The 22,817-nt window shown below is 36.0% G+C and overlaps 2 protein-coding genes across 2 annotated transcripts in view; both read left to right on the forward strand.

The window, feature by feature from the left end:
• Positions 1-8,334, forward strand: part of LOC306759244 (disks large homolog 4-like) — a 111,891-nt gene extending 103,557 nt beyond the window's left edge. Inside the window, exons 17-23 of the mRNA XM_079244814.1 lie at positions 702-717; positions 1,802-1,852; positions 2,194-2,295; positions 2,982-3,154; positions 3,238-3,347; positions 3,751-3,842; positions 4,835-8,334. Of these exons, the coding sequence (XP_079100940.1) occupies positions 702-717; positions 1,802-1,852; positions 2,194-2,295; positions 2,982-3,154; positions 3,238-3,347; positions 3,751-3,842; positions 4,835-4,941 (651 nt within the window). The 3' untranslated portion in view covers positions 4,942-8,334. The remainder of the gene's footprint in view (positions 1-701; positions 718-1,801; positions 1,853-2,193; positions 2,296-2,981; positions 3,155-3,237; positions 3,348-3,750; positions 3,843-4,834) is intronic.
• Positions 8,335-12,252: 3,918 nt separating this feature from the next.
• On the forward strand, positions 12,253-22,008 carry meltf (melanotransferrin; the record flags this gene model as incomplete). Its single annotated transcript, XM_079245329.1, has 16 exons — positions 12,253-12,301; positions 12,626-12,780; positions 13,613-13,721; positions 15,582-15,764; positions 15,936-16,089; positions 16,997-17,064; positions 17,140-17,324; positions 17,816-17,981; positions 18,244-18,395; positions 18,536-18,632; positions 18,731-18,925; positions 19,667-19,820; positions 20,653-20,720; positions 20,800-20,987; positions 21,305-21,497; positions 21,941-22,008. The coding sequence occupies 16 exons, from the start codon at positions 12,253-12,255 to the stop codon at positions 22,006-22,008; spliced, it is 2,184 nt and encodes a 727-aa protein (XP_079101455.1).
• Between the last annotated feature and the right edge of the window lie 809 nt (positions 22,009-22,817).

Below are 22,817 nucleotides of genomic sequence, written 5' to 3' on the forward strand. Positions count from 1 at the left end.
GAGACTTGTACTATATGTATAATATACAGTATTATTTATTATTTTTGTTACAAACAATGCAGGCCTCAGTAGGATCAACATCTCTTGTTACTACAAGACGTGTTTCACAGTTCAACAATTGATTGAAATCAAGTTGCAGTTTATTAGATGTCTGAACTTCATGAAAGTTTCAGTGCAAGTTGGTAGGGGAGCCATCAACGTGATTCTAATTACATCTCACAGTGTGACACACGGGTTTAACACAAGCTATTGATATCACTGTCAGCTTGCTCTCACTCTCTATTTTCCTTGCACAGTGTGAATCAACAACTCTGCGTGATAATTAAAAATCATCACACCCACTCACACAGCCATTGTGATACACTGAGGCTGCAAATTAGTTTTGCTCAGTCACCGCATCTACAGACGTGGACAAATTTGTTGCTACCCTTCGGTCAATGAAAGAAAAACTTCCAATGGTCACAGAAATAACTTTAATCTAAATGTAAATAAAAATTCTATGAAATTTAACCACTGGAAGTGAGAAATTGCTTTTCAACCGTGCTTCAACAGAATTATGTATACATTCATTGATATACTCATATATACATATTCAAATGTGCATACTTTTAAACAAGGATTTTTTTTTTTTATGATTAATAGATGTTATGCTGATCTTTATTGTAATGTTAAATATTCTCCATCTTTCTGTGTCTCTGCAGGACCAGGAGGACAAAGGTAGGTATTGTCTTCATTGCTGACACCTGCTGGTCAACATGTAACTGCAAGTTATTATAATCCAACAGAAATTCAAGTCTTTTACTGCCTCCTGTTCTGACTGGACTGAACTTTAAGTAAAACAGAAAAATGTAAATGCACAAAACAGAAAATAAAAACTCTCTCCTGTTCCTTCCACTTAGTACATATTAGTAGTCACTGAATCTAGTGGATACTAGTTACTCATTTAATAAAGAAATACTTCACAGACCTGCAAAATATAAAGCTGTTTTTTATAAAATTATTTGTTTTGTACGTTAAGTCTTTTTTTTTAAACAATCTACTCTAATTTAGATGTGTTTAGAACAAAAAATGATCTAAAATTATTGTCCAACTGATTTAGATTAGACTACAGTGTTGCAGCGTAATCGAATAGAAATCGTAAAGGAAGTTGTTACCTGTTTTCTTCCACAGGCTTTTGGGCTCAGATGTTTGTTGATTAGTCTTCTTTTTCTTTGTTGCTTTTACACATAACATTGCCTACAATGGCTGAACAGAAGAAGACATCATACATATATATGTATATATATATATATATATATTTTTTTTTTTTTTTTTTTTTTTAAGTGAAAATTTGTCTAAGGAATGAATGTAAGTTTGTGTATTTGTGTGTGAATGTGTGTGTTGCTGACTTTGACCTGTCTTGTCCTTCCAGAGCTGGTAACCTCTGGCACCAGCGATAGTGAGAGTAGTTCCTGTAAGTGTAGACCCTCCCCTGTCTTCCTGACTTTTCCCCTCTTCTCTTTCTTCTGTCCCTACATCTTCTACCTCCACTGTGTTTATTTATTATGTTGACTTTAGGGTTTCATTTCAAACCCCAGTGTGCTTGTGTGTGTTATTGACTCATGTCCATTTGTCTTTGTGTGGTGTGATTATGGGAGATTAATGTGCATGCGTGTGCTTGTGTGAAAGTTACTTCTCTCTTAGTTTCCAAAGCTGATGGAGAGGTCTATTCCAAAGGTAGAAAACGGTAAGAACATAACGCGGTGTCAGTAATAAAACCAGTGTCTCTAAATTTCTCCTTCATTTGTGTTTTTCTAAACAGCTGGTCAGGAAGAGACCTTCCTCACTTACCAACCTGTCATGCAACAGGAAGGTCAGTGCCCACATACTCATTTTTATTATAATTATTCAAAGTTTATTTGTTTAGATGTTAGCAATTGCTGGAAGAGATGAAATCTGGGTCCTGTCACTTAAAAAGCTGTCTGTTAAATAAAGCTGGCCAGATTATGTTGTATATTATTATGTTAAGTCTTACATTTTTTGGGAGGTACGTTGCAAGTTATAAGCAGTCGGTTAGACTACAAATAGAATCGCTTCATTTTTAATGCAACAGGAATAAAAGACGGAGTTTTAAGGGAGAATTACTTAATTCAGTGCTACAAATGCATAACTTTCCAATTGTTTTTACATGGATCTCAAACTCTCTGTTTTCAGTTAATTACACACGGCCGGTTATTGTGCTTGGACCAATGAAAGATCGTATCAATGATGACCTTATTTCCGAGTTCCCAGACAAGTTTGGTTCCTGTGTCCCACGTGAGTTTCTTCACTTCATGATAAACTCCTTCTGGGTGCTTATAAACCCAGCAGAAACTTGCATATGCCAGTTGAACTGCACATAGAGCAAGTTTAAAAGTTTGACTTTGAAATGCAATGTGAAAACTATAAAATCCGTTTTATGATACTGACAAATCTAAGGGATTGTTTATGGGGTTCCAGAAACACACACGCTAAAACACACGTACACGGAAACCATCTCTAAAACTGAAAGAATAAAGAATGCCCTTGATTAAAACTATTTTTTTTATCCCCATAAATGTTTTGTGGAGGTTTTCTGTTAGAATGATATAAACAAGTCAGCATTAAACTTACTTTGTTTCTAATTTTTTTTTTACTAAGCAAACACTTTTTTTTATCAGATGACTAGCAACACACCAGATGAACTAATATTTTCCTCACTTTTTGTGACAAATTTGGAAGCTCATAAACATCAATTGGAAGAATGTGAATAAAAGTAAATGGTCAAATCTGGGATCACACAGAAGGAATTTGGTAAAAAGAAATTGAGCACCATTCTCTGTACTTGATCCACTGCTTATGTTTTTTTACTGGTTGTTGTAAATGTTTTAGGGAAAGTGTCTGCTAATATTTATATTTGGTATTTTTTATGTCCATGAAAACCTTATATTTATTTGAATCTACATAAAACTTCTGATCCTCAGACACGACGCGGCCGCGACGAGACTACGAGGTGGACGGCAGGGATTACCACTTCATGTCCTCCAGAGAGCTTATGGAGCGAGAAATCCAGGAACACAAGTTCATTGAGGCGGGACAGTATAATAACCATCTGTATGGAACCAGCATACAGTCTGTCAGAGAGATCGCTGACAAGGTGAGATGACAGATATACAGAGGGGAGACGGCAGGGTCTACAAAGCCGCTCAGTGATTGATTGTCTTCATGTGTGTCTTGCAGGGTAAACACTGCATACTGGACGTATCAGGGAATGCCATCAAACGGCTTCAGATGGCAGGTCTCCACCCTATCGCAATCCTCATTAGACCACGCAATGTCGACAACATCCTGTAAGTGTCAGAGGCATTTACCCCCACTCCCCACAAAAGAAAGACAATACCTTAGATTTAAACTGAACAGTCCCACCAAAGGGCTTTTTATTTTATTTTAAATCATCACATGTTCCCAATGAGTACAAAAAGGCTCTTCAGCTGTTATTAAAATGGAAATGTCTGAATGTTTCTTTTTCAAAGCCGCCAACTTTTAACTTTTATAATTGCACCGTCTACGTAGACTAACATCTTTCAGTAGTGGGTGATGCTTCACTGCAACACTTTTGTAACTAAAGCTAAATTATGAGCAGTAACAGGGAATCTGTGACACTTTCATGAACTTTTAGGAATGCAAAAGACATTCTAAATAATCTATTATAATCATGTTACTCATTGCAAGTTCTGCATCTGTTTTCTGTAGAGAGATGAACAAGCGTTTGACTGAGGAGCAGGCAAGAAAAACCTTTGACAGAGCCGTCAGACTGGAGCAGGAGTTCACAGAGTACTTCACAGGTTAGTCAAGCACACACACACACACACATATATACATATGTATATATATATATGTATATATATATATATGTATATATGTATAGTTTAAGTTTATGGCAAAAATCCAGAGTGTGTCCTAACACCTTATTGTAGTGCTAAAACACTGTAATAACCAATCAGCTGCAATACTATAAAGGTTGGACTGGACACCATGATTAAAACATATTATGATAATGTTTCTATTTTCATTGCAACTGTTTGGATTAAAATATATATATATATATTTTTCTACTTTGTAAAACAGCTTAGTAGTTTCTCATGTAAAATAATAACCTGGACTTTTTCTTTTATATTTTTCTTTTCTTTTTTTTTTTTACTTCTTTTACTGTCTCTCACTCTCTGTGAAAACATATAAAGAAAAGTGTGGTTATGATATTTTCTTCCCTGGAGACAAAGTCAGGCTTGACATATAATGTCTTCCCTCAGACTCTAAAAACAGCATTGATGACAGCTGCTTCTAGAGAAAAAAAAATAACTTCAACACCTCACAATAGGCTAATATTAAACCTCTCCATCCTTTGCAAAACAGTAGAAAATGCTGTCTTCCAAAAGTTTCCACGACTTCCTGGCACTACATAACCGTTTTGATGTCTGCTAATTAGGCATTTGGCCACACCACGGCACTGACCCTGATGTATTTTATTTACTTATTCTTAGTCTCTAGTTTGTTTTAATACTTCATTTTTTTAATGTACTTTTTCAAAGTTCTTTTGCTCATCGCTTTTATGCTTTTAATGCTTTATGTAGAACATAATAAATTGCCTTGGAGATTAAATGCGCTTTACAAATTAAGCCACTTTACCTTACTGCAGAAATGTCATTATTAAATGTTATTATATTTATTTATTTTGTTAAATTCCTTACTGAATCATTACTTAATTGTTAACTATGCAGTCTGACTTGTGAGCATATCTGTAGGTCATTTAACTGCTCTTTGCATGTGTCTCTTGCAGCTATAGTCCAAGGCTCTTCTCTAGAGGAAGTTTACTCGCATGTCAAGCAAATCATTGAGGAGCAGTCTGGTCCTTACATCTGGGTGCCCACCAAGGAGCGACTTTGAATTAACACACACACACACACACATACACACACAATTTACTCATCAACACGTCAATCTCTCAACACTTCCCCGTCTCTAATTTTCTATTATCAGCCTGCTTCCTCTCTCTTACATTGCAACACACATGCATATTTACACAAGTGCATGACGTCTGTGTGGCTGGGACTATCTGGGACTGCTCATTCCTAAAGTGGGAGGAGCTTATGCCTGTCCAGCAGCCTATTGGTGGATCTTCCTACAGCGCAGTTCCTTAATGTTTAAGGTTCAAATCAAGGCGACATGTACCATTATCTGATTTATTTCATTGCTGTTCTTATTGTTGTTGTTGTTGTTGTTGTTTTCATATTAACAAAGGGTAATGCATTCATGTATGGGTTTGTAATGATAATATTGTCACCAAAAGGCAGACTTTTGCACGCTGTAGCTTTAAGAGCATGTTTTTGGGACAAAATCTTGATCTAATTCCCTGTTTGTCTGTCTTTCTCATGGCATCACTTCTGTTAAGTTTCTCTTTCTTGTTCCCTTTTTTTTGTCATATCATCCATCCTTCTCCTTACTCTGTTTACTGTCCACAGCCTTTAGATAGGAGTTGAAAATGACTATTGTAATTAAAATGCTCCTCAACATTTTAGAATGGAAGGCCAAAGTATTTAGCAATGAGTGTATAGAAATGCAACACAGAAAAAAATATGAATCAGTAAAAGATTTTTTAAACTGAGACACTTCAAGCAGGACTTCAAGTTGAATAGAAAAACTAAAGTAGACTTTAGTCAACAACTTCAATTAGAGCGTTGAGAGTTTTTGTTTATTTCGAGTTGAAGCAAACCTCATAGCGGTTCAGGCTACTTGGAGTTCTGGGCCTGTATTTTTCATATTCCTGATGGCTCAAAGAAGTAAATATTTTTTGTATGGATCAGGACAGATTGATCAGATGTTTTAATTTTAGGTGGACCCTGTAAAAGTAAAAAGTAAAAAGTAAGCAGCTTTTAAACTCACCTTCTGGTGTTAAATGATCTAGACAAGATCTCTATAGATCAAAACTACCCTTTTAGATATTTTAAAATAACTATAATACATTCATGATATCACTGTGGTTAAAGTTGTTACACTAATGCAAATATTTACAGCTTCAAAGGCTGTCTTTGTGACATCAGTGCCTGTTGAAAATCTTCCATTGTGAGCTAAATAGCCTTTACAACTCCATCAGCACTAGCAATGTCATTTCTTCCACAAAACCAAATTATTATTGACCTTCCACTTTGTGTCTAAGATGGGGACCATTAAGTACTATATGTACCCAGTGATCTAAAGTCAATTTTTTTTTACTATTATGAGTGCAGGATCCAGGCACTCACTGTGAAGCACATAGATGTGATTGTTTGTGTGAACTTAGGCACCTAAAATAACAATAATTAAAAATGATCGTAGGAAACATTGTTCTTATTCCCAATCACTCCTCGAACACATCCACCCTGCAGTCTAACAGGAAGGGTTCCTCTCGTTTGTTTTGTATAATACGCCATGTGTCTAATCTATTTTTGAACATGTTGCAGCTCAGAGGTGAACATGCTCAACTATGATGTTGACTGTTTATTTTACTCATCTTATGTCACATGTTAAAAAAAAACAAATAACCATGATTTTTTTTTTTTCATGTAAGGATTCTTTATGTAATCACTTGATTAATCAAAGGTACTGTAAGAATAGAAAAAGCAAATTAGACACAAATTTAATCTTCAATCTAAGTCTTCAGTAAAATATAATAAAAGTAATAAAATCTTGTATAAAAAAATATGGAGCAATACACAAAAGCTTAAAACTGAATAAAAGATATTAATCAAAACAAACTATCTCATGCAGTCTTGCTGTTTGCAAAATGTAAAATATAATATAAATATATAATGAAAAGAGATGAACATATAGTGAATCAATCAAATATTTCAGCCAAATGGAATTAAATGGCAAAAGCAACTTTTACTGACTCCTAAAGTTAAAGAACATTTTAATGAATTTGATAAATGGCTTTATTTTTTAGGAAGAATCACTTTTGTTTTTTCTACTCAAGTCTAAATTTAAACTAAAATGTGATAGAAATAGGCCCAGCTTGTCTAAATAAAAACCTGGATGTCTTCTGTCTTAAGTCTTGATAAGGGCTTTGCTGCCTTTTCTGTCCTCTTCCTCCTCTGTTTCACACCTTCATCTGTGTCCCCATCTTCTGTCCACGTCCGTGGCATTAGTTAAACTATATTTAAACAGTGCATCATCTGCATCATCAGCACCATCATTGTGATCATAATGATCAGCATCTCTGTTAAAGCTTTTACTGTAGTTGCACTAATGAGCAGTGGTTTCCTAAAGGCATCTGATATGACACAAGCAGATTCCTTCTTGGTGTTTCAGGTTTTTTGACATGACACACACCATCTCACACACACACATGCATTTATTCAGTGATCATAAAAGAGATCAGCGAGCAGTTTTTGGGTACAGAATTTCCATGTGTCTCACTTTCTGAATGTCTAGTATTTAATGACAACAGATGTACATTGTGTGTAAGAGTTTCACAATCGACTCATCCACTGGATGGCTTTTCTGTTTTTCATGCTGCACAGCCACAACTTACAAACTAATCCCATGTGTGTCTTTACTGCACCCCATCACCGCTTCGTACAATTATATTGAGTTTTTTTTAAACTGAAATATCCAACTCAAAATTTCATTATCCAAATTATTGTCATGATCCCACTGAACGTTGCCATCAATGAGAACTCTCTGCATAATGTCCAGATCAACTTGTATGACCCAAAGAGTAACACACTGAATGCTGAGATCATGAATCAGACTAACCTGAAATGTGATGATATTTACATTTGAGATGCTTTCAGTGATGCAGCCCCTGTATGGACCTTGTCAGCCACTCACTTCCCATTTCCACCCTCAACCCCAAGGTGACTCCTCCAAGCTGACTGGAGGACCAGAGGCATACAGATAGACTGATTTGACAGCACTGTAGCTCTTACAGACCCCAATAATAGATCATTGTCACCACATTTTTTAAAAGTTTTATTGTTTTCCTGCAGAATGTCAAGCTAAACTAAATTTCTGTCCTTGTGTGATCCCAGACACTAATTGGAGGAGAAGAATGGGATTCGTCAGCTGACTAAAGCAGACTCTCTGTATGACTCTGGCGGTGTGTTTTAGCCAGGGGACCATGCCACTGTATGTTAGAGTAAAGCACTGATGCAAAACATATATTATAAAGATAGATCTATATCTAGCATATTATATATTTATCCCTGCTCTAACTGCCTATTTTGGTACGAAAATAAATAAATTCATGAAAGTCTATTGAGATTTACTGAATTCCCTTGACTAAAGACCAGATATTTTTTTTGTTTGTTTTCTTTTGCTTTGTGGATTGTGTATGAATGTGAATACTCTACAATATCTGTAAATATTAATATATTTTCCTTTAATTTCACCTCTATTGTGGGTTTGTAATGGTCTCTGTTGACTGATGTCTGATGTGTGTTTTTTTTCTCAGCACAATGACTTATTTAAAAGCAACAGAAACTCAAAACATCTCAAAGCAAAAAAAAAAAAAAAAAAAAAACATACATTCACTACTCAATAAAACTATTAATTTTTTTTCAATGCAAAATTATTTAATACATTTCTTTGATCATTTCCAAGCCAAGCAATGCTAAGAAAACTACAGAGAACTCAGTCTAAACAAAGGCTTTATTGTCCTTGGACATCAACAAAGCCTTTTTATATAGACAACCGCTAGACCCACCCCTGCTGAATACCAACTCTTTTGTAAATGTTTTTAAAGAATTGTAATTAAACATGTCTTCAGAACATGCTGACCAGTTTTGATGGCAGTACAGTGACATCTCTTGAAAGAGTCCATTCAAATGCAATGTCAGTAAATCGCCAAAATTACCACTTTGACCTAAAATGGCAAATTTCCTGTTAGATTCACAGCAGCACTCTTACAAGGGTTTTCTTGTTCACCCAGGCATCCAATCCAACTTCATTTATAAAAACAACACAGATGACCAAAGCGCAACAACATTATACCACAGAATAAAAAATATATTACAAAAGATAAATAAAATTACTAATCACAGTAATACTCTATATAACAATAAAAAAAAACATTAAAATGAATAAAAAGCCAGTGAAAAAAAGCGACTCTTAAGAGCAGATTTAAAAGCAGAAAGAGACCCAGCCTGGCATAAACAACATGCATATCAAATTTCAAAAAGACTGATAAAGAGCAGTGACTGGGTTACTACAATAGGTGACACATGTTTTTTCTAACATACTCGAGCACATCCAAATACATAAATGTTCACTTGGGAGGATATGCCAACTTCGGTGAGCTTTGGGGCATGTTCAGGCATAAAAATAATCCTAATGAACACTTCAGAGTGAAGGTCTAAAAAGGACAAAGGAATAATTTTAGGGACATAGGTGACCCGAAACAAACATTGTGAACTTTTTTACTTTTAGTTTTTTCTTTAATTTTCATACAATGAATAGTCTTTGTTCAACTATCATTTCCACTGGTACTTTAAATCTTTTTCATCATATCAGGTCCAAGGTCCATATTTTATATTCCTTTAGTTCGTCCGGTTTATGTGTTCACTGCAAGAGTAAGCAGATGTACGGCTTGCAATGCTATAAAATCAAAACTGGTTGCAAAACTCAGGATGTGAGAAGAACGAAAGTCCTATTCTTTAAAAAAATAAATAAATAAATAAAAAACAGCTTAGAAAACAGCTCCAAACAGCTTATAAAAATCTTTTTTAACTGTCTTACCCAAACACCCTGCAAGACTTGTTGTACGTGACTAAAAATGCTTGTCAAGCTACTTGACCTTGACAAGCATTTTGTTTATAAGCAGCTCATGTGTCAGCTATTTCAAGAAGGAAAAATGACTTTTAAAACTATACAGTTGCAATATAATTTTTAACACAAGTTTAATATTTAATGTCAGATGTGATCAACTGGCATTGTTAAAGAGAAATATTGCAGTGGTGATTCCCCAGTTCAGCTGTCATCACATTACATCCTGACTCAGTCATGTGTGTGTCAAGTGCACATACCAGCATTTTGTAACATATGACACTGAGCTGTTATTTATATACTTTTTATCTTTGACACTTTTTATTTTTGAATTCACAAAACACAAATGCCAAAGGTGTTATATTTACTGTTAGGTAAAAAGGTTTGTGCAGGTCACAGACAATGACTCCTAATACTCTGCATGCTTATGTGGGCAAATCCTGAAATAAAAAGAGAAGAGGGAATTAAATAAAGTAAAAACTGTAGATTCTTCTCAAAACAAACAAGTGTTCAACAAATTTGACTCATGGCATCGCAGATGCTGTTACAGTCTTTAATAATCTCTTCAGCAATGCAGGACTGAAATGTTGAAATGTGAACCTGAACATGGTACAAAAATTAGAGCAATTTGTTTTTTATGACCAGGCTGCCTTCCTGTGTTTCACCTAAAGTTTGCAGAAATATGTTATTATCACATTCATGTGTCATGATTAGCACGGCGGCCTCACAGAAAGAAAGTTGCTGGTTTCACCGATGACTGGGGGAAGGTTTGATCAGTAGCCTTTCTGTGCAGACTTTAAATTTTCTTTCAAGGTTGCAGGTTCTCCCTGGGTACTGCGGCTTCTTCCCACCAACATTAGTTATGTTGGGTTAAACTGATAACTAGTCTCCCTAGGAATGAATGCAAGCATAAATGGTTGTTTGGCCCCATGATGGGCTGGTTACCTGTTCAAGGTGCACCCTGCCTCTTACAGGTTGATTGCTAAGATAGGCTCCAACTTCGCCATGATCCTTAAATCGTATTTTGGTAAGTGGTATAGCAAATAAATTAATGAACCATGTGTCATCATAGCCATAATTTCACCAGATGGGTTTTAGATACATAATGTATTAATTTATTTGTAAGTTTTTTTTAGACACGAAAGAATATTGTTATAAATGTTATAAACTTAGTGAACTGAATGTTAAATCAATTTGTAAAGTTGAGACATTCTGATTAAAAAGTTACAACAAGCAGATGTACAGATATAAACACTTGCATTAAGCATGGCTAGAAAATTAAGCATGTCACATGACGACCATAGATGACAGCAGTAAAAGAAATCAGCACAGAAAGAACTGAAACTATAAAATGTAAAGGAGTTTTAGACTTGGATGAGCTGACCACTGTTTAACCACTTATTTAGATTATTTATGCATCAAAGACATCGTCAGGTAACTGGGATGTCAAATGAACACCCTGGAGTTTGTGTGAAAAGTAACAGAGTTCTGGAAAAAGGTATTTTAGGTTTTAAAACTCTAATATATCTGATATGCAATTTTAAGTGCAGGTGGAAAATCAGTAAAATGTTCCATCTGATTATTATTCCATGACTTTGTCACAATATGGGGGTAAAATTTGCTGGTGGAGTTACATTTAACATTGGTACATATCTGGTCAAATACCAGATCTCTCCATAGGTTTAAACATGCATTGACATCAATTCCAGTTGGTAAAAACACAAATAAGCATAATACTGTATACGGCCCATGATATGAATCAAATTAATCATTTGAAGTTTGTTTTTTTTTTTTGTAATTTAAGTTTTGCATATTTTTCTGTTAATTGTCTTTAGTAGGCTCTTAAATCTCGGATCTGCAACAGTCTGTTTACCTCACTTGTGCTTTCTAACATCGAACAGAACAGGGTAAACAGCTTAACTTCCTGTCTCTTCTGCTCACAGTCACACACAAAAAAAAAACCTTTCAGTCAGATATGTGGGTTTTTAAAGTAAGCAAGTACACAGTCACTACACATTTTTTCTAAACTGCTGCTGAATGAGTCGCCAACAGACACTGTGTAGGCCTGAATCCTTCTTTCCTATGGTGCATCGGTGGAAAAGCAGAAGTGAAGCAGAAGCGTGTGAGGAAAGCAAAGGTGGAGTCCAGACTGTAAAAGGCTCCTCTGTCCAAAGTTTGGCCTGCAGCCAGATGGCAGCAGCAGAGACGTGTCACACCAGGTACACAGGCAGGAACTCTACTTCATCAACTTAGCCTCAAAAACTCCTTTAATCGCATTTTGTTGGTGACTGGGTTGTAAATCAGTAAATCGCAGGCTCATCTGAGTATTACATGAGGACTTTAAGCCGGATCTTGGAGATAGAAGAAGGACTTTGACACAAGAATCATCATATATATATTGGAGGAGAACCACTAAGGCTTATTTATCTAAGAGTGAGTGAGAGTGTGACTGAGGCCATGGCCATGTGGAGGACTGTGGGAACTTTGCTGCTAGTAACACATACTGGTAAGGACTACATTTTTTTTTTAATTAATATAAAAGCTTACAAGTTTTCACAGGCTTTCTTTGATATATGATAGTGTGTATATTTGGTATTACCTCAATCAGTTTAACCCAAAAGTTCTGCATTCCACAAATGTTTCTTCAAACTGTACGTTATCACCTTTGTAGAATATCCATGTTAAGAGAACACAAAGTATTTGTCCAGCTAATATTAACAGTTTCAGTTGAACTACTTTGCTGTGACAGAAATTCCAGAAAAATAGGATTATTTTCTTGGATGATTAGATTTAATTTCAGTAATTTCTCCACCCATCTCTGCCCTTACAGTGTTTTGCCAACGCAGCATAAGGTGGTGCACCGTCTCAGACCCTGAGCAAAGGAAATGTCAGGCCATGTCCCAGGCATTTGCCGATGTCTCCATTCATCCCCTCCTCAGTTGCGTCCCAGGAACAACAGTGGAGGGCTGCATTCAGAAACTACAGGTGCAATTTTAATAACAAGAATTTTGAATTAAATAAATGCAGCCATTTATTAGCACTATTTGGAAACTCACTAAAGTTTAATTAAACACTACTGAGTAACAAAACAAGCAGTTATGTACCAGATAAGAAAAAAATTGCCATAAAATTAAATTGTTATCCAAAAACGACAGCTGGTTCATTTATGATTTAGGCATTGAAAGAGATTTGATAGGATGTCCCAGTTACCTGAAAATGAATGACAGTATGACTTGATGTTCATGTAAAAAAAAAAAAAAATCTGAATTGAAATTAAGGATTCAAAAGTGTGTTTAGTCTACTGACACCATTTGTAAAGTATCTCTTAGTGACGAAGTATTTAAATGTTTGAATAATCTTTAATTGATTAGACTGAACAACGGTAATCTTTGTCAGAAAATTGTGATGCAACATTGCATGTTTATTAGTTAATGTGCACTTTAGTACACAATTACATTTGTGTTCACCAAATGAAAATTAAATTAGATCTGATGATAAGATGTTTGCATTTAAATGTTTGATTCTTTAAATGGACTTGTACTTCTATAGCGCTTTTCTAGTCATACAGACCACTCAAAGTGCTTTACACTACTTGTCACATTCACCCATTCACACACACACTCATTCTACACACTTATACCCCGATAGGCACATTGGGGGGCAGTTTGGGGTTCAGTGTCTTGCCCTAGGACACTTCGGCATTTCAGGGGAAGCCTGGAATTGATCCCTCAACTTACCTGTTGAAGGACAACTGCTCTTCCTCCTGAGCTACAGCCGCCCCAAGTTTATAAGATTTTTTTTGTGCTGCACTCTGCAGAAGAAAGAAGCTGATGCTTTGTCCATGTTTTCAACTGACATCTACAATGCAATGAAAACCGGAGGCACTTTCAAGATGGCCGCAAGTGAATCAAAGACTACCAATGGGGGTAAGATTCAAGTTTAGAGTAAAAATCCTATTTAAAGTATATAAACCTTATCAAGCTTAACAGCAATGGTGTATCATCACAGTTACTCTCTGTTTTGTTTAGTGGGTTGATTTTGTCTGTTCACATTTACATAAGAGTTTTAATTTCTCTTTAATTAAGAATAAATGTCAAATCTGCTTTAAAAAGATTAAAAATGACCACGTAAACACCTGATTCTGAATGAAAATGACAATTCACAATTAAATTAAAGTATGGGCCTGGTTTATTCCCACTGCAAATCCAAACTGATCAATTCCTCTATCTTGCCTACATTCATTCTGCTTTAAGTTAATATGGGTTGTTCTGCCCATATTAACTTAAATATGAGCAGAACATATGTTACATATTAACATACATAAATATGATTTACATATTCCGCACTGTCTTCTGACTCCCTTCTCCGGTGCTTTATCTCTTCCTCAGCTGCTGAAAAAGTGAAGTAGTGAGCTTCTGTCAAGCTTGTGCGTCAAAGTTATAATCAAAATCAAGTCAAAATTGTACTTATTATGTGGTCTTCCATGTTGTAGCCTAAAAGAAGCAGGAAGTGAAGTATTTTCCAGTAGAAACAACTACATCATGTCTGCTGCCTGTCCAGTCAGAGAACTTCCTGACCCCCAGATTTAATGTAAAGAATTAGTTTTCCATCTAAATGCAAGGGAGAATACTTTATTTTGGAATTGTTTAATTCTAAATACTTATTTAATAATTAAAAACATAATGTAACCATAGCCATTAGTATGTTGCTCTCTTAACTGAAAATAACACAGTGACTGTTTACTCTTTGGTGTGGATGCAGTATCTGCAGCTGTAGCTGCAGACATGCTGAAGTAACAAAATGACTGGTTGATGGTTCTGGTCAAATTGGCTGTGATACTGGATTGTAGAGAGGAAAACGTTTCTAAACAGTTCACAAACATTTGCTGAAGGTTGCAACAAATCTTCGGAGAACCTTCCCTTAATTACCGTTCCCCTTCCTTTCAAACCCCGTCCCCAACAGCTGCTGCTGCTCTCGTCACCATTTACTTAATTAGGCAGAAACAATACAGTAGGGGAAAAAACAAACAAACAAACATAAAAAAAAAAACAAAAACAGAGAAATAAATAAGAGTTGAGGAAAAATTAATGGAAGAAGAACATGCAAGATTGGAAAAAATATATTGGGGGATAAAAAATTTTAAAAGGAAAATGAATGCAGAAGTAAAAATAAAGGACATCATAGAGCACCAAATAAATCAATAAAACTAAACACGGAAGTAAACAAATAGGAGTATTGTATTGATGCAAAGTTAAATAAAAATGGTTGAAAATGAAAATTTAGAAAAATAAATTTAGGTTACATTTTATACATTTCTTGATGGAACATAGATTTTGAAATTTTGTTGTGTAGTTTATTTAATTTATATAATCAGTTCTTCATATAGTTTTTTGTACTTTTGTATTATTATTATTATTATTATTATTGATAATAATAATAATACAAAAGTATAATAATAATAATAATAATAATAATAATAATAATAATAATAATAATAATAATAATAATAATATGATTATTGCTGTGGTTGTTGTTATTTTGGCAGTTTTGGTCTTCCATAATAATAATTGTAGAAATAAGAGCTTTATCACACCCAGTAACCCTTTTTTACTGTCTTGCATGGGGAAATATAGCTACATCATGTGGATGTGGAGTGATTGGCTGTACTTTGACCTTCTAGATCATCGTTCCTTTCCCTGATGATAAGAGTGCAGGATAATTCATGATAACAGGGTTCTTCAAGTGCATGCAGAAGTTAGTCTTTCACCATGCTGTTGCTTCCCCAGATGCTGCCTCCTACTATGCAGTTGCAGTTGTAAAGAAAGCAAACTCTGGGATCAACATCCACAACCTGGCAGGAAAGAAGAGCTGCCACACTGGGAAAGGTCGAACTGCGGGCTGGACTATGCCAGTAGGATACCTCATAGACCAAGGCTACATGTCTGTGATTGGCTGCAACATCCCACATGGTAGGAAAGACATGTTTAAGATTTCAATATGTGCTTAATAAGAGAGAATCACAGTATGGATGACTCTGACAGACAACCAGGAAATGTTCTTAAAGAGACATAATTTGTGAAAAAAAAATTATTATAGGTATTGGGCAACTTTTGAGTGTGTATGTGTGTGTCTGTGATCAGGTGTGGCAAATTTCTTCAGTGCAAGTTGTATCCCTGGAGCTACCCAGCCTGATCCTGCATCTCTGTGTGAGCTGTGCAAAGGAGACAATAACGGACAACACAAGTGTGAGATGAGCAATAATGAGAGATACTTCAGCTACGAAGGAGCTTTCAGGTGAGGTTTGTTTATCCACCAAATGAATGCAGACACTTTTACTCAGATGCATGACACTTTAAGTCTATTTTTTTCATCTATAATAATATACATTATTGCTGAAAATTAATAAATGAAATAACAATGAAATGCAAAAGGCACTGGAGCTAGAAAGATTAAATTAAGCACTAGTGTAAATTAGATAAATACTTTCAGCTACTTCAGTGAGGGAATATTTCTTGTGTTTCTCATTTTGTTCTAAACTGAAGTCAATAGCTGCTTGGGCTAACAAATACACTGTGATTTTTATTGATTCCTTTAGGAACAATCATTATTTTCTTGACTGATGATAACTGATTTTAGTGAAACCATTAAAAATGGTGTCTCCAACTCTATTCCTCAAGAGCTGCAACACTGCAGGTTATATGTCTTCCTGCTCCAACACACCTGCGTCAAATTTAATGGCTCTCCTCAACAGCTTTTTGTCAACAAAAAATGCATGTAAAAAAAACTGCTTTGGTCTTAAGATGTTAAAGAAAGGATGCATCTAAAAGTTGAAGAATAGACTCTCGGGGACTGGACTTTCTATACACAAACCCACTTTGGTCCTACAAGAACCACAATCTAGCACGTTATTCGAATGAGTAACCCTGGCATAGGTTGTATAGAGTACCGTGTGTAAAGAGTGCTATTTACATACTTATATATTTGCATGCAAGATCTTAGTGTAGTGAGTACTCAGTGCTCAGTGCTCAATGAAGAAGATCAGTATCCGAGACAGACACAACCTATTTTTAGCAGAGAGGTTACACACACACATTTGTTGGTGGGATATGCTGAAAATGCTGCTTGTTTAAAATCTAAACAGCTGTGTTTTTATTCTATTCTATTCTATTCTATTCTATTCTATTCTATTCTATTCTTGAAGGTGTTTGGCTGAAGATGCAGGAGAGGTGGCCTTTATCAAACACACAACTGTTAAGGAGAACACAGATGGTAATGTTTTTAAGAGTTATTATAGCAACTAGTGTCTCTTATGAATTTTAAGCTTACCAGTTTGATTTTCCCTAGGTAATGGTCCCGAATGGGCACAGACATTTCAGTCATCAGACTACGAGTTGCTGTGCCGCGATGGCACCAGAGCTCCTGTCACTGAGTGGAAAAGGTGCCATCTCGTTCGCATCCCATTTCGTGGCATCGTGGTTAGAAGTGACATCTCTCCCTCTGTGGTGTTTAACATGTTGAGTGAAGGTCTGGTAAGTCAAAATAGGACCCTGAGCAGCAGCACTCAGTGTCAGGAGTACTTTGTTAGTCAGTCACACCACATTGATCCATTTGGTTGCATTTCTGCACATTTGGAATATCAAGATGTCATTTGAGTCTAAACACATCTGGAATTTTACACAAGTCAGGTTAGATTGCTACAAGTTTTATTTATCTATGAAATAAAAGACGCTTATTTTCTCTGCAAAATTGAGTATTAGGTTGAAGTGAAGGATTGTTGATCAAAAATAGTTTACATTTATTTATTTTTCTGTTTCATAAGCCAAAATTTCAATTGTTCACTTTGCATTAAAGGAGTTACAAACAAAAAAGCCTGTAATGGGGTGTTTTATTTCAACTTTTCTTTTCATACACGGTCTATGATTTCAACACTAAAACAACGTATCAATACTTTTTGTAAAATAACCTTCTCACAGGCAATTATATTGATGATTCATAATTCAAGAGTAACTTATGATTCCAGGCAAAATCCAATTTCAACATGTTCTCTTCTGCGGAGTATGGAGGAGGAACTGTCCTTTTCTCCGAGTCCACTGTGATGTTTGTGAGGGTTGAGTCAGAAGATCCAAAGAGGTGGATGGGTGACATCTATTATAACACTATGAAGGCCATGGACTGTAAACCTGAAGGTGAGGCATGTCTGCACAGCACTGATCAAAAAACCAAAAGTATAGAATTGATAGCTTAATCTGCAGTAAATTCAAATGTTTGAAGGAGAGCTTTTTTGTTTTTTTCTAAATATCAGTATGAGCAAAGAAGAGCAAGTGGGATCTTTATTTTTAAAGTATTTTTTTGTCTTGCAAAGCCAGCACTAAGCTATTACATTTAAGCAGACAGGCAGGTGAAATGTGATTAATTACCTGTGTACCCATCTGTTTATCTTTATAACAGATATCCCCAAAGTTCTGCGTTGGTGTGTATTGTCCAGCGGTGAGCAGCAGAAGTGTGCTGATATGGGTGTGGCCTTCCAAAGTAAAGGCCTGACACCAACTGTCAACTGTGTGTACGGCGACTCTGTGACTGACTGCATGGAGAGAATCAAGGTAACAGATGTTGAACTGCTGATCTGTTCATGTTAAAATTGGAGATAATGGGAAAAATACAAAGAAATAAACTAAAATTTTTCTCTATTTTACTAAGTTTCTAGCATCTTGATCCAATTTTCCCCTTTGTATTTCTGTAGAACAAAGAGGCTGATGCCATCACCCTAGATGGAGGTTACATCTACACAGCAGGCAAAAACTATGGCTTAGTCCCTGCTGCTGCTGAGAGTTACACAGGTCACTTAGACATTATCACATATTCTTATTTCTCAGAGCTCACATACTTAAAGGGCAATCACCTGATATGTTATTGTTATATATATATATATATCTAGATGATCGTGATGGCTCAGTGTACTACGCAGTAGCAGTGGTGAAAAAGACTCGTACTGACATCCGTAACCTTGATGACTTGCGTGGCAAACACTCCTGTCACACTGGATATGGTCGCACGGCTGGCTGGAACATTCCCGTGTCAACACTGATGGAAAGACACCTGATCCGCCCTCAGCATTGTCAGATACCACAAGGTTGGTATGAGTGTGTGGGTTTTCAGCTATTTGGGTGTTTAATTGAATCTTTGGTCTTTTTAGATAAATTATTAAGTTAAAAAAAACTCAGACATTTTACAGTGTGTCTTATAAATATATATTTCTTGGTGCAGGTGCGATGTGATTATGTGATCACTTAACCAATATCCACAGAATTCCCAGTGAAAAAAAAGTGAAAATAAGGACAATTTCACAATCAAAAGCAAGATAGTCTTTTTTATCTGTAACAAATTCTATTTTTTTTTTTTTTAGAAAATTAACTCCTAGTTTCTCAACACTGGTTTTATTTTATTGCACTCCTAAACAGGAAAAACAGGTTTTTAATTGTTTCTCACAGTGCCCAAAACTACCAAAGATGTTTCCATCAACTTGCATGGATTTGGCTTAACAATTAACGACAATTAATAACAGCTACAGTTTACTTATAGCTTTTCATACCTTGTAAAGGGAATCTTTAATTCATATTTTGCATTTCCCATAAAACTTATTATAACCTCAGCAATGATGTTTGAAGCCTTAAAGTCCCAAATTAAGTGAGACAATCTGAAATCCGCAAAATCCACAAGCAGGATTTTTTTTCCTGGTATGAAAATCCCCAAAGTTATTCAAATCATGCTGTCCATAGCACTTCAGATAGAGCAGCTATTAATTATCTAATCTAACCCTGTATTTTCCTGCCACGCTCACTTTTTTTCATTTCCTGTTTCCCATGATGCTTAGCGGTGGGAGAATTCTTCAACCAGAGCTGTGTACCTGGGGCCAATCAACCAGCTTTCCCTCGCAGCTTATGTGATCTGTGTGTGGGAGACAGTTCAGGAAAGAACAAATGTGAGAAGGGAAAAGACCTGTATGATGGATACGATGGAGCCTTCAGGTAGTAAGAATATCTCCAATCCCTGGACTTTATGACAAAGACATATTTCACTGGAGCTGGGCATGGATGTGCAGATGCTATATGTTACATGTTGTAGTACTATATAAGTCATTCATTACCTCCACCAAGGCAGATGTTATGTTTTAGGCAGCACCTGTCTCTTTTAACATTTCTTTTACAGAAATGAAAAGAAAGAACAGGGGATTTAGATTTTGTGAGTGATCCAGATCACCGCCTGGATCCAGGAATGTTTTCTAGCAGGGGTGGGGAACCCTGGTATACATGAGGGCTGGAATCCTGCAAGTTTCCCATCTATCCCTTGTCCAGCACACCTGATTCATATCAAATGGATCCAACAGCTTTTCAAGATCCACAGAGTGATTCATTCATTTGAATCTGGTGTGTTGGAACAGGGAGACATTGAAAAGGACAAGGACCAAGGTTCCCCACCCATGTTTTTACTATTGGGAGATAGGGATCATTTAGAAATCAAGATGACAATGGCTTGGCAGGTGTGTCTGAGTGCTTGTATTTGTTACTTTGTGCCCAATCTGATAATATTTTCCTCGAGTGGATGTATCTAAAACTTGTACATGATGTATAACAAAGTATATATAAACTATGTGACTTATGGATCTTTAAATATTACATGCCATTAGCACTACATATCTCATAATGTTGATCTGATTCTATCTATCTATCTATGCGCACTAAATATAATAAATATATCTATTATTTAGCTTTGGATACTTAACAAAATGTTGATAAGGAGTTTGTTTTCAGTCAGGAAGTTATTTGAACTGTGCGTCTTTGTGTTAACTTGTTCATATAGGTGTATGGCTACTGGTAAAGGAGATGTGTCTTTTGTCAAACATTCCACTGTTTTTCAAAACACTGATGGTAAGACAAGTTTCTCTAACATTCAGCTTTAAAAGTCTTGGAAATTTTATGAAGAGGTGCCCTGATTTTGCTATTTCAGGTCAGTCATCTGAATCATGGGCTACAGATCTCCAGTCCAAAGACTTCCAGCTACTCTGTTCTCAGGGAACTAAAGCCGAGGTCACACAGTACAAGTACTGTAACCTGGCCAGAGTCCCTGCTCATGCTGTAATGGTACGACCAGACACCAATATCCATGCAGTCTATGGGCTCCTGGATCATGCACAGGTAAGTCTTCACAAGCTACAATACATTTGTCTTTAAGAAATAATTTGGCAAGTACAACTGGATCCACATAACAAATTTTTCTTTTGGAGAAAAGTCAAAAGCAAAGAAAATATGATGGCATGGGTTCCAACAGTGCTATGTAAGAATGCAACAGCTCCCTTTTTGGGGACTTGTATGTGTTCTATAATGTATTATAAACTACTGTGTTTTTACAACTATTAAAATATAAACATTAGAGGGAAATATTGTTGCATATTGCATCAGTATTGTTTAAGTTTCTCCTTGTGTCTAATCCCCGCATTTTTTCCCCTCCATAGACACATTTTGGAAGTGATGTTGGTCCCGATTTCAAGATGTTTGACTCTCAGGCGTACAGTGGCACAGATCTCATCTTCAAAGACTCTACTGTTCACATTGTGGGTGTTGCTGACAGAAAAACCTATGAACAGTGGCTGGGTCAGGGATATTTGAACTCACTGGTTGACATGGAGTGCAACTCAACGAACACAGGTAAAAGTTAACAGGATGTTCTTAATTGACCTAAAGTAGTAGTTTGACATTTTGGGGGATATTTGTCAGACGGAATAATATCTTTAAAGATATGAAGCTACAAGGGGAAATGTTATCCATGTTCTCATTTGTAAGCTTTTGAATTTTTTCGTTTTAATTGTCAAGTGAAATATTGGAAAAGCTGAAATGAAGCTGTTAAGAGTCTCTGTGGTAAAGTTTAACAGAAAAATCAGTGCTTGTGTTTGATACATAAAGTTCACTTGATGTACATAAAATGATAAGCAGACTGGCAAGGATAAAGGGTTAGTGTACATAAATAATAATAATAATAATAATAATAATAATATCAAGGGAACTTTCTACTTGTTAAAATCTGCATTTATCTTTCAAAAACCAGGCCTTACCAATAACCTTTTTGTGTTTTTTCCTGACTTCATTTGCAGCTGTGTCATCTGTGTGGCTGCTGCTGATGGCCCTAATCAGCCTCATGCTGACCAATACCTGGATGTAATGATACCACACCGCTGGTTATCCTCTTCTCCAGGACTTATTTCTTGTAATTCCTTATTCATCTACATTCCCTTTTGTCTCTCTAGTCTCAGACACTCTACAGTTGTCTCTTCTTTGTCTCTTTCTGTCATCACTTTTCACACATTAATGTTGAGTGTTTAACCATCCTGATTGCTGTCTAGTTGAATCACACATCATAGCTTCAGTCCAGTGCAGCTTAGTTCTGCTATTTAAGAATCCACTCCCCTTTGTCACTTTGCATCATTTCTACCTGATTGTTAATTTAAGCCAGCATGATGGGAGGATCCATCATGTTGCAGCAAGTGTTGAAGCGTACAAAACACAGTTTATTTTAGTGGCAGACATAAGAGTTGGCTACAAATCTTCCAGCCATTGTGAGTAAGAGGAAAGGTGCTGCTCCCATTTGTTTACTGAGGGTGTGCTGCCATATCAATGAATATGCTGCCACCTGTTACATTACCCTGGTGCAACACTGTCCCTCACAAAACATAATTCACAATGACAAAACACTCTGGAAAATATTTCTTTGCCTTTAAAAGCTGTAAGAATCTAACTTTTCGTAACTGAAGCCAAACCAGATACCAAACACTTGGTGTCGATAGAGCACCTTGCTGCTCTGCTCTGCTGCCTCTCTCTCTGTAAGACTACTTACAAACAAATAAGCCAAATGCCGCACTTTACATATTTTACTTTTTTATTTTCTCATATTATAATCTGCCTTTTGAGTTAGAACGATATCATCAGGAGATAGTCAAAACATGATTCAGTTTGCTTTCATTTTTCAGACAT

Source organism: Telmatherina bonti (assembly GCF_933228915.1).
Source record: "Telmatherina bonti genome assembly, chromosome: 8".
Classification (NCBI taxonomy): Eukaryota; Metazoa; Chordata; class Actinopteri; order Atheriniformes; family Telmatherinidae; genus Telmatherina; species Telmatherina bonti.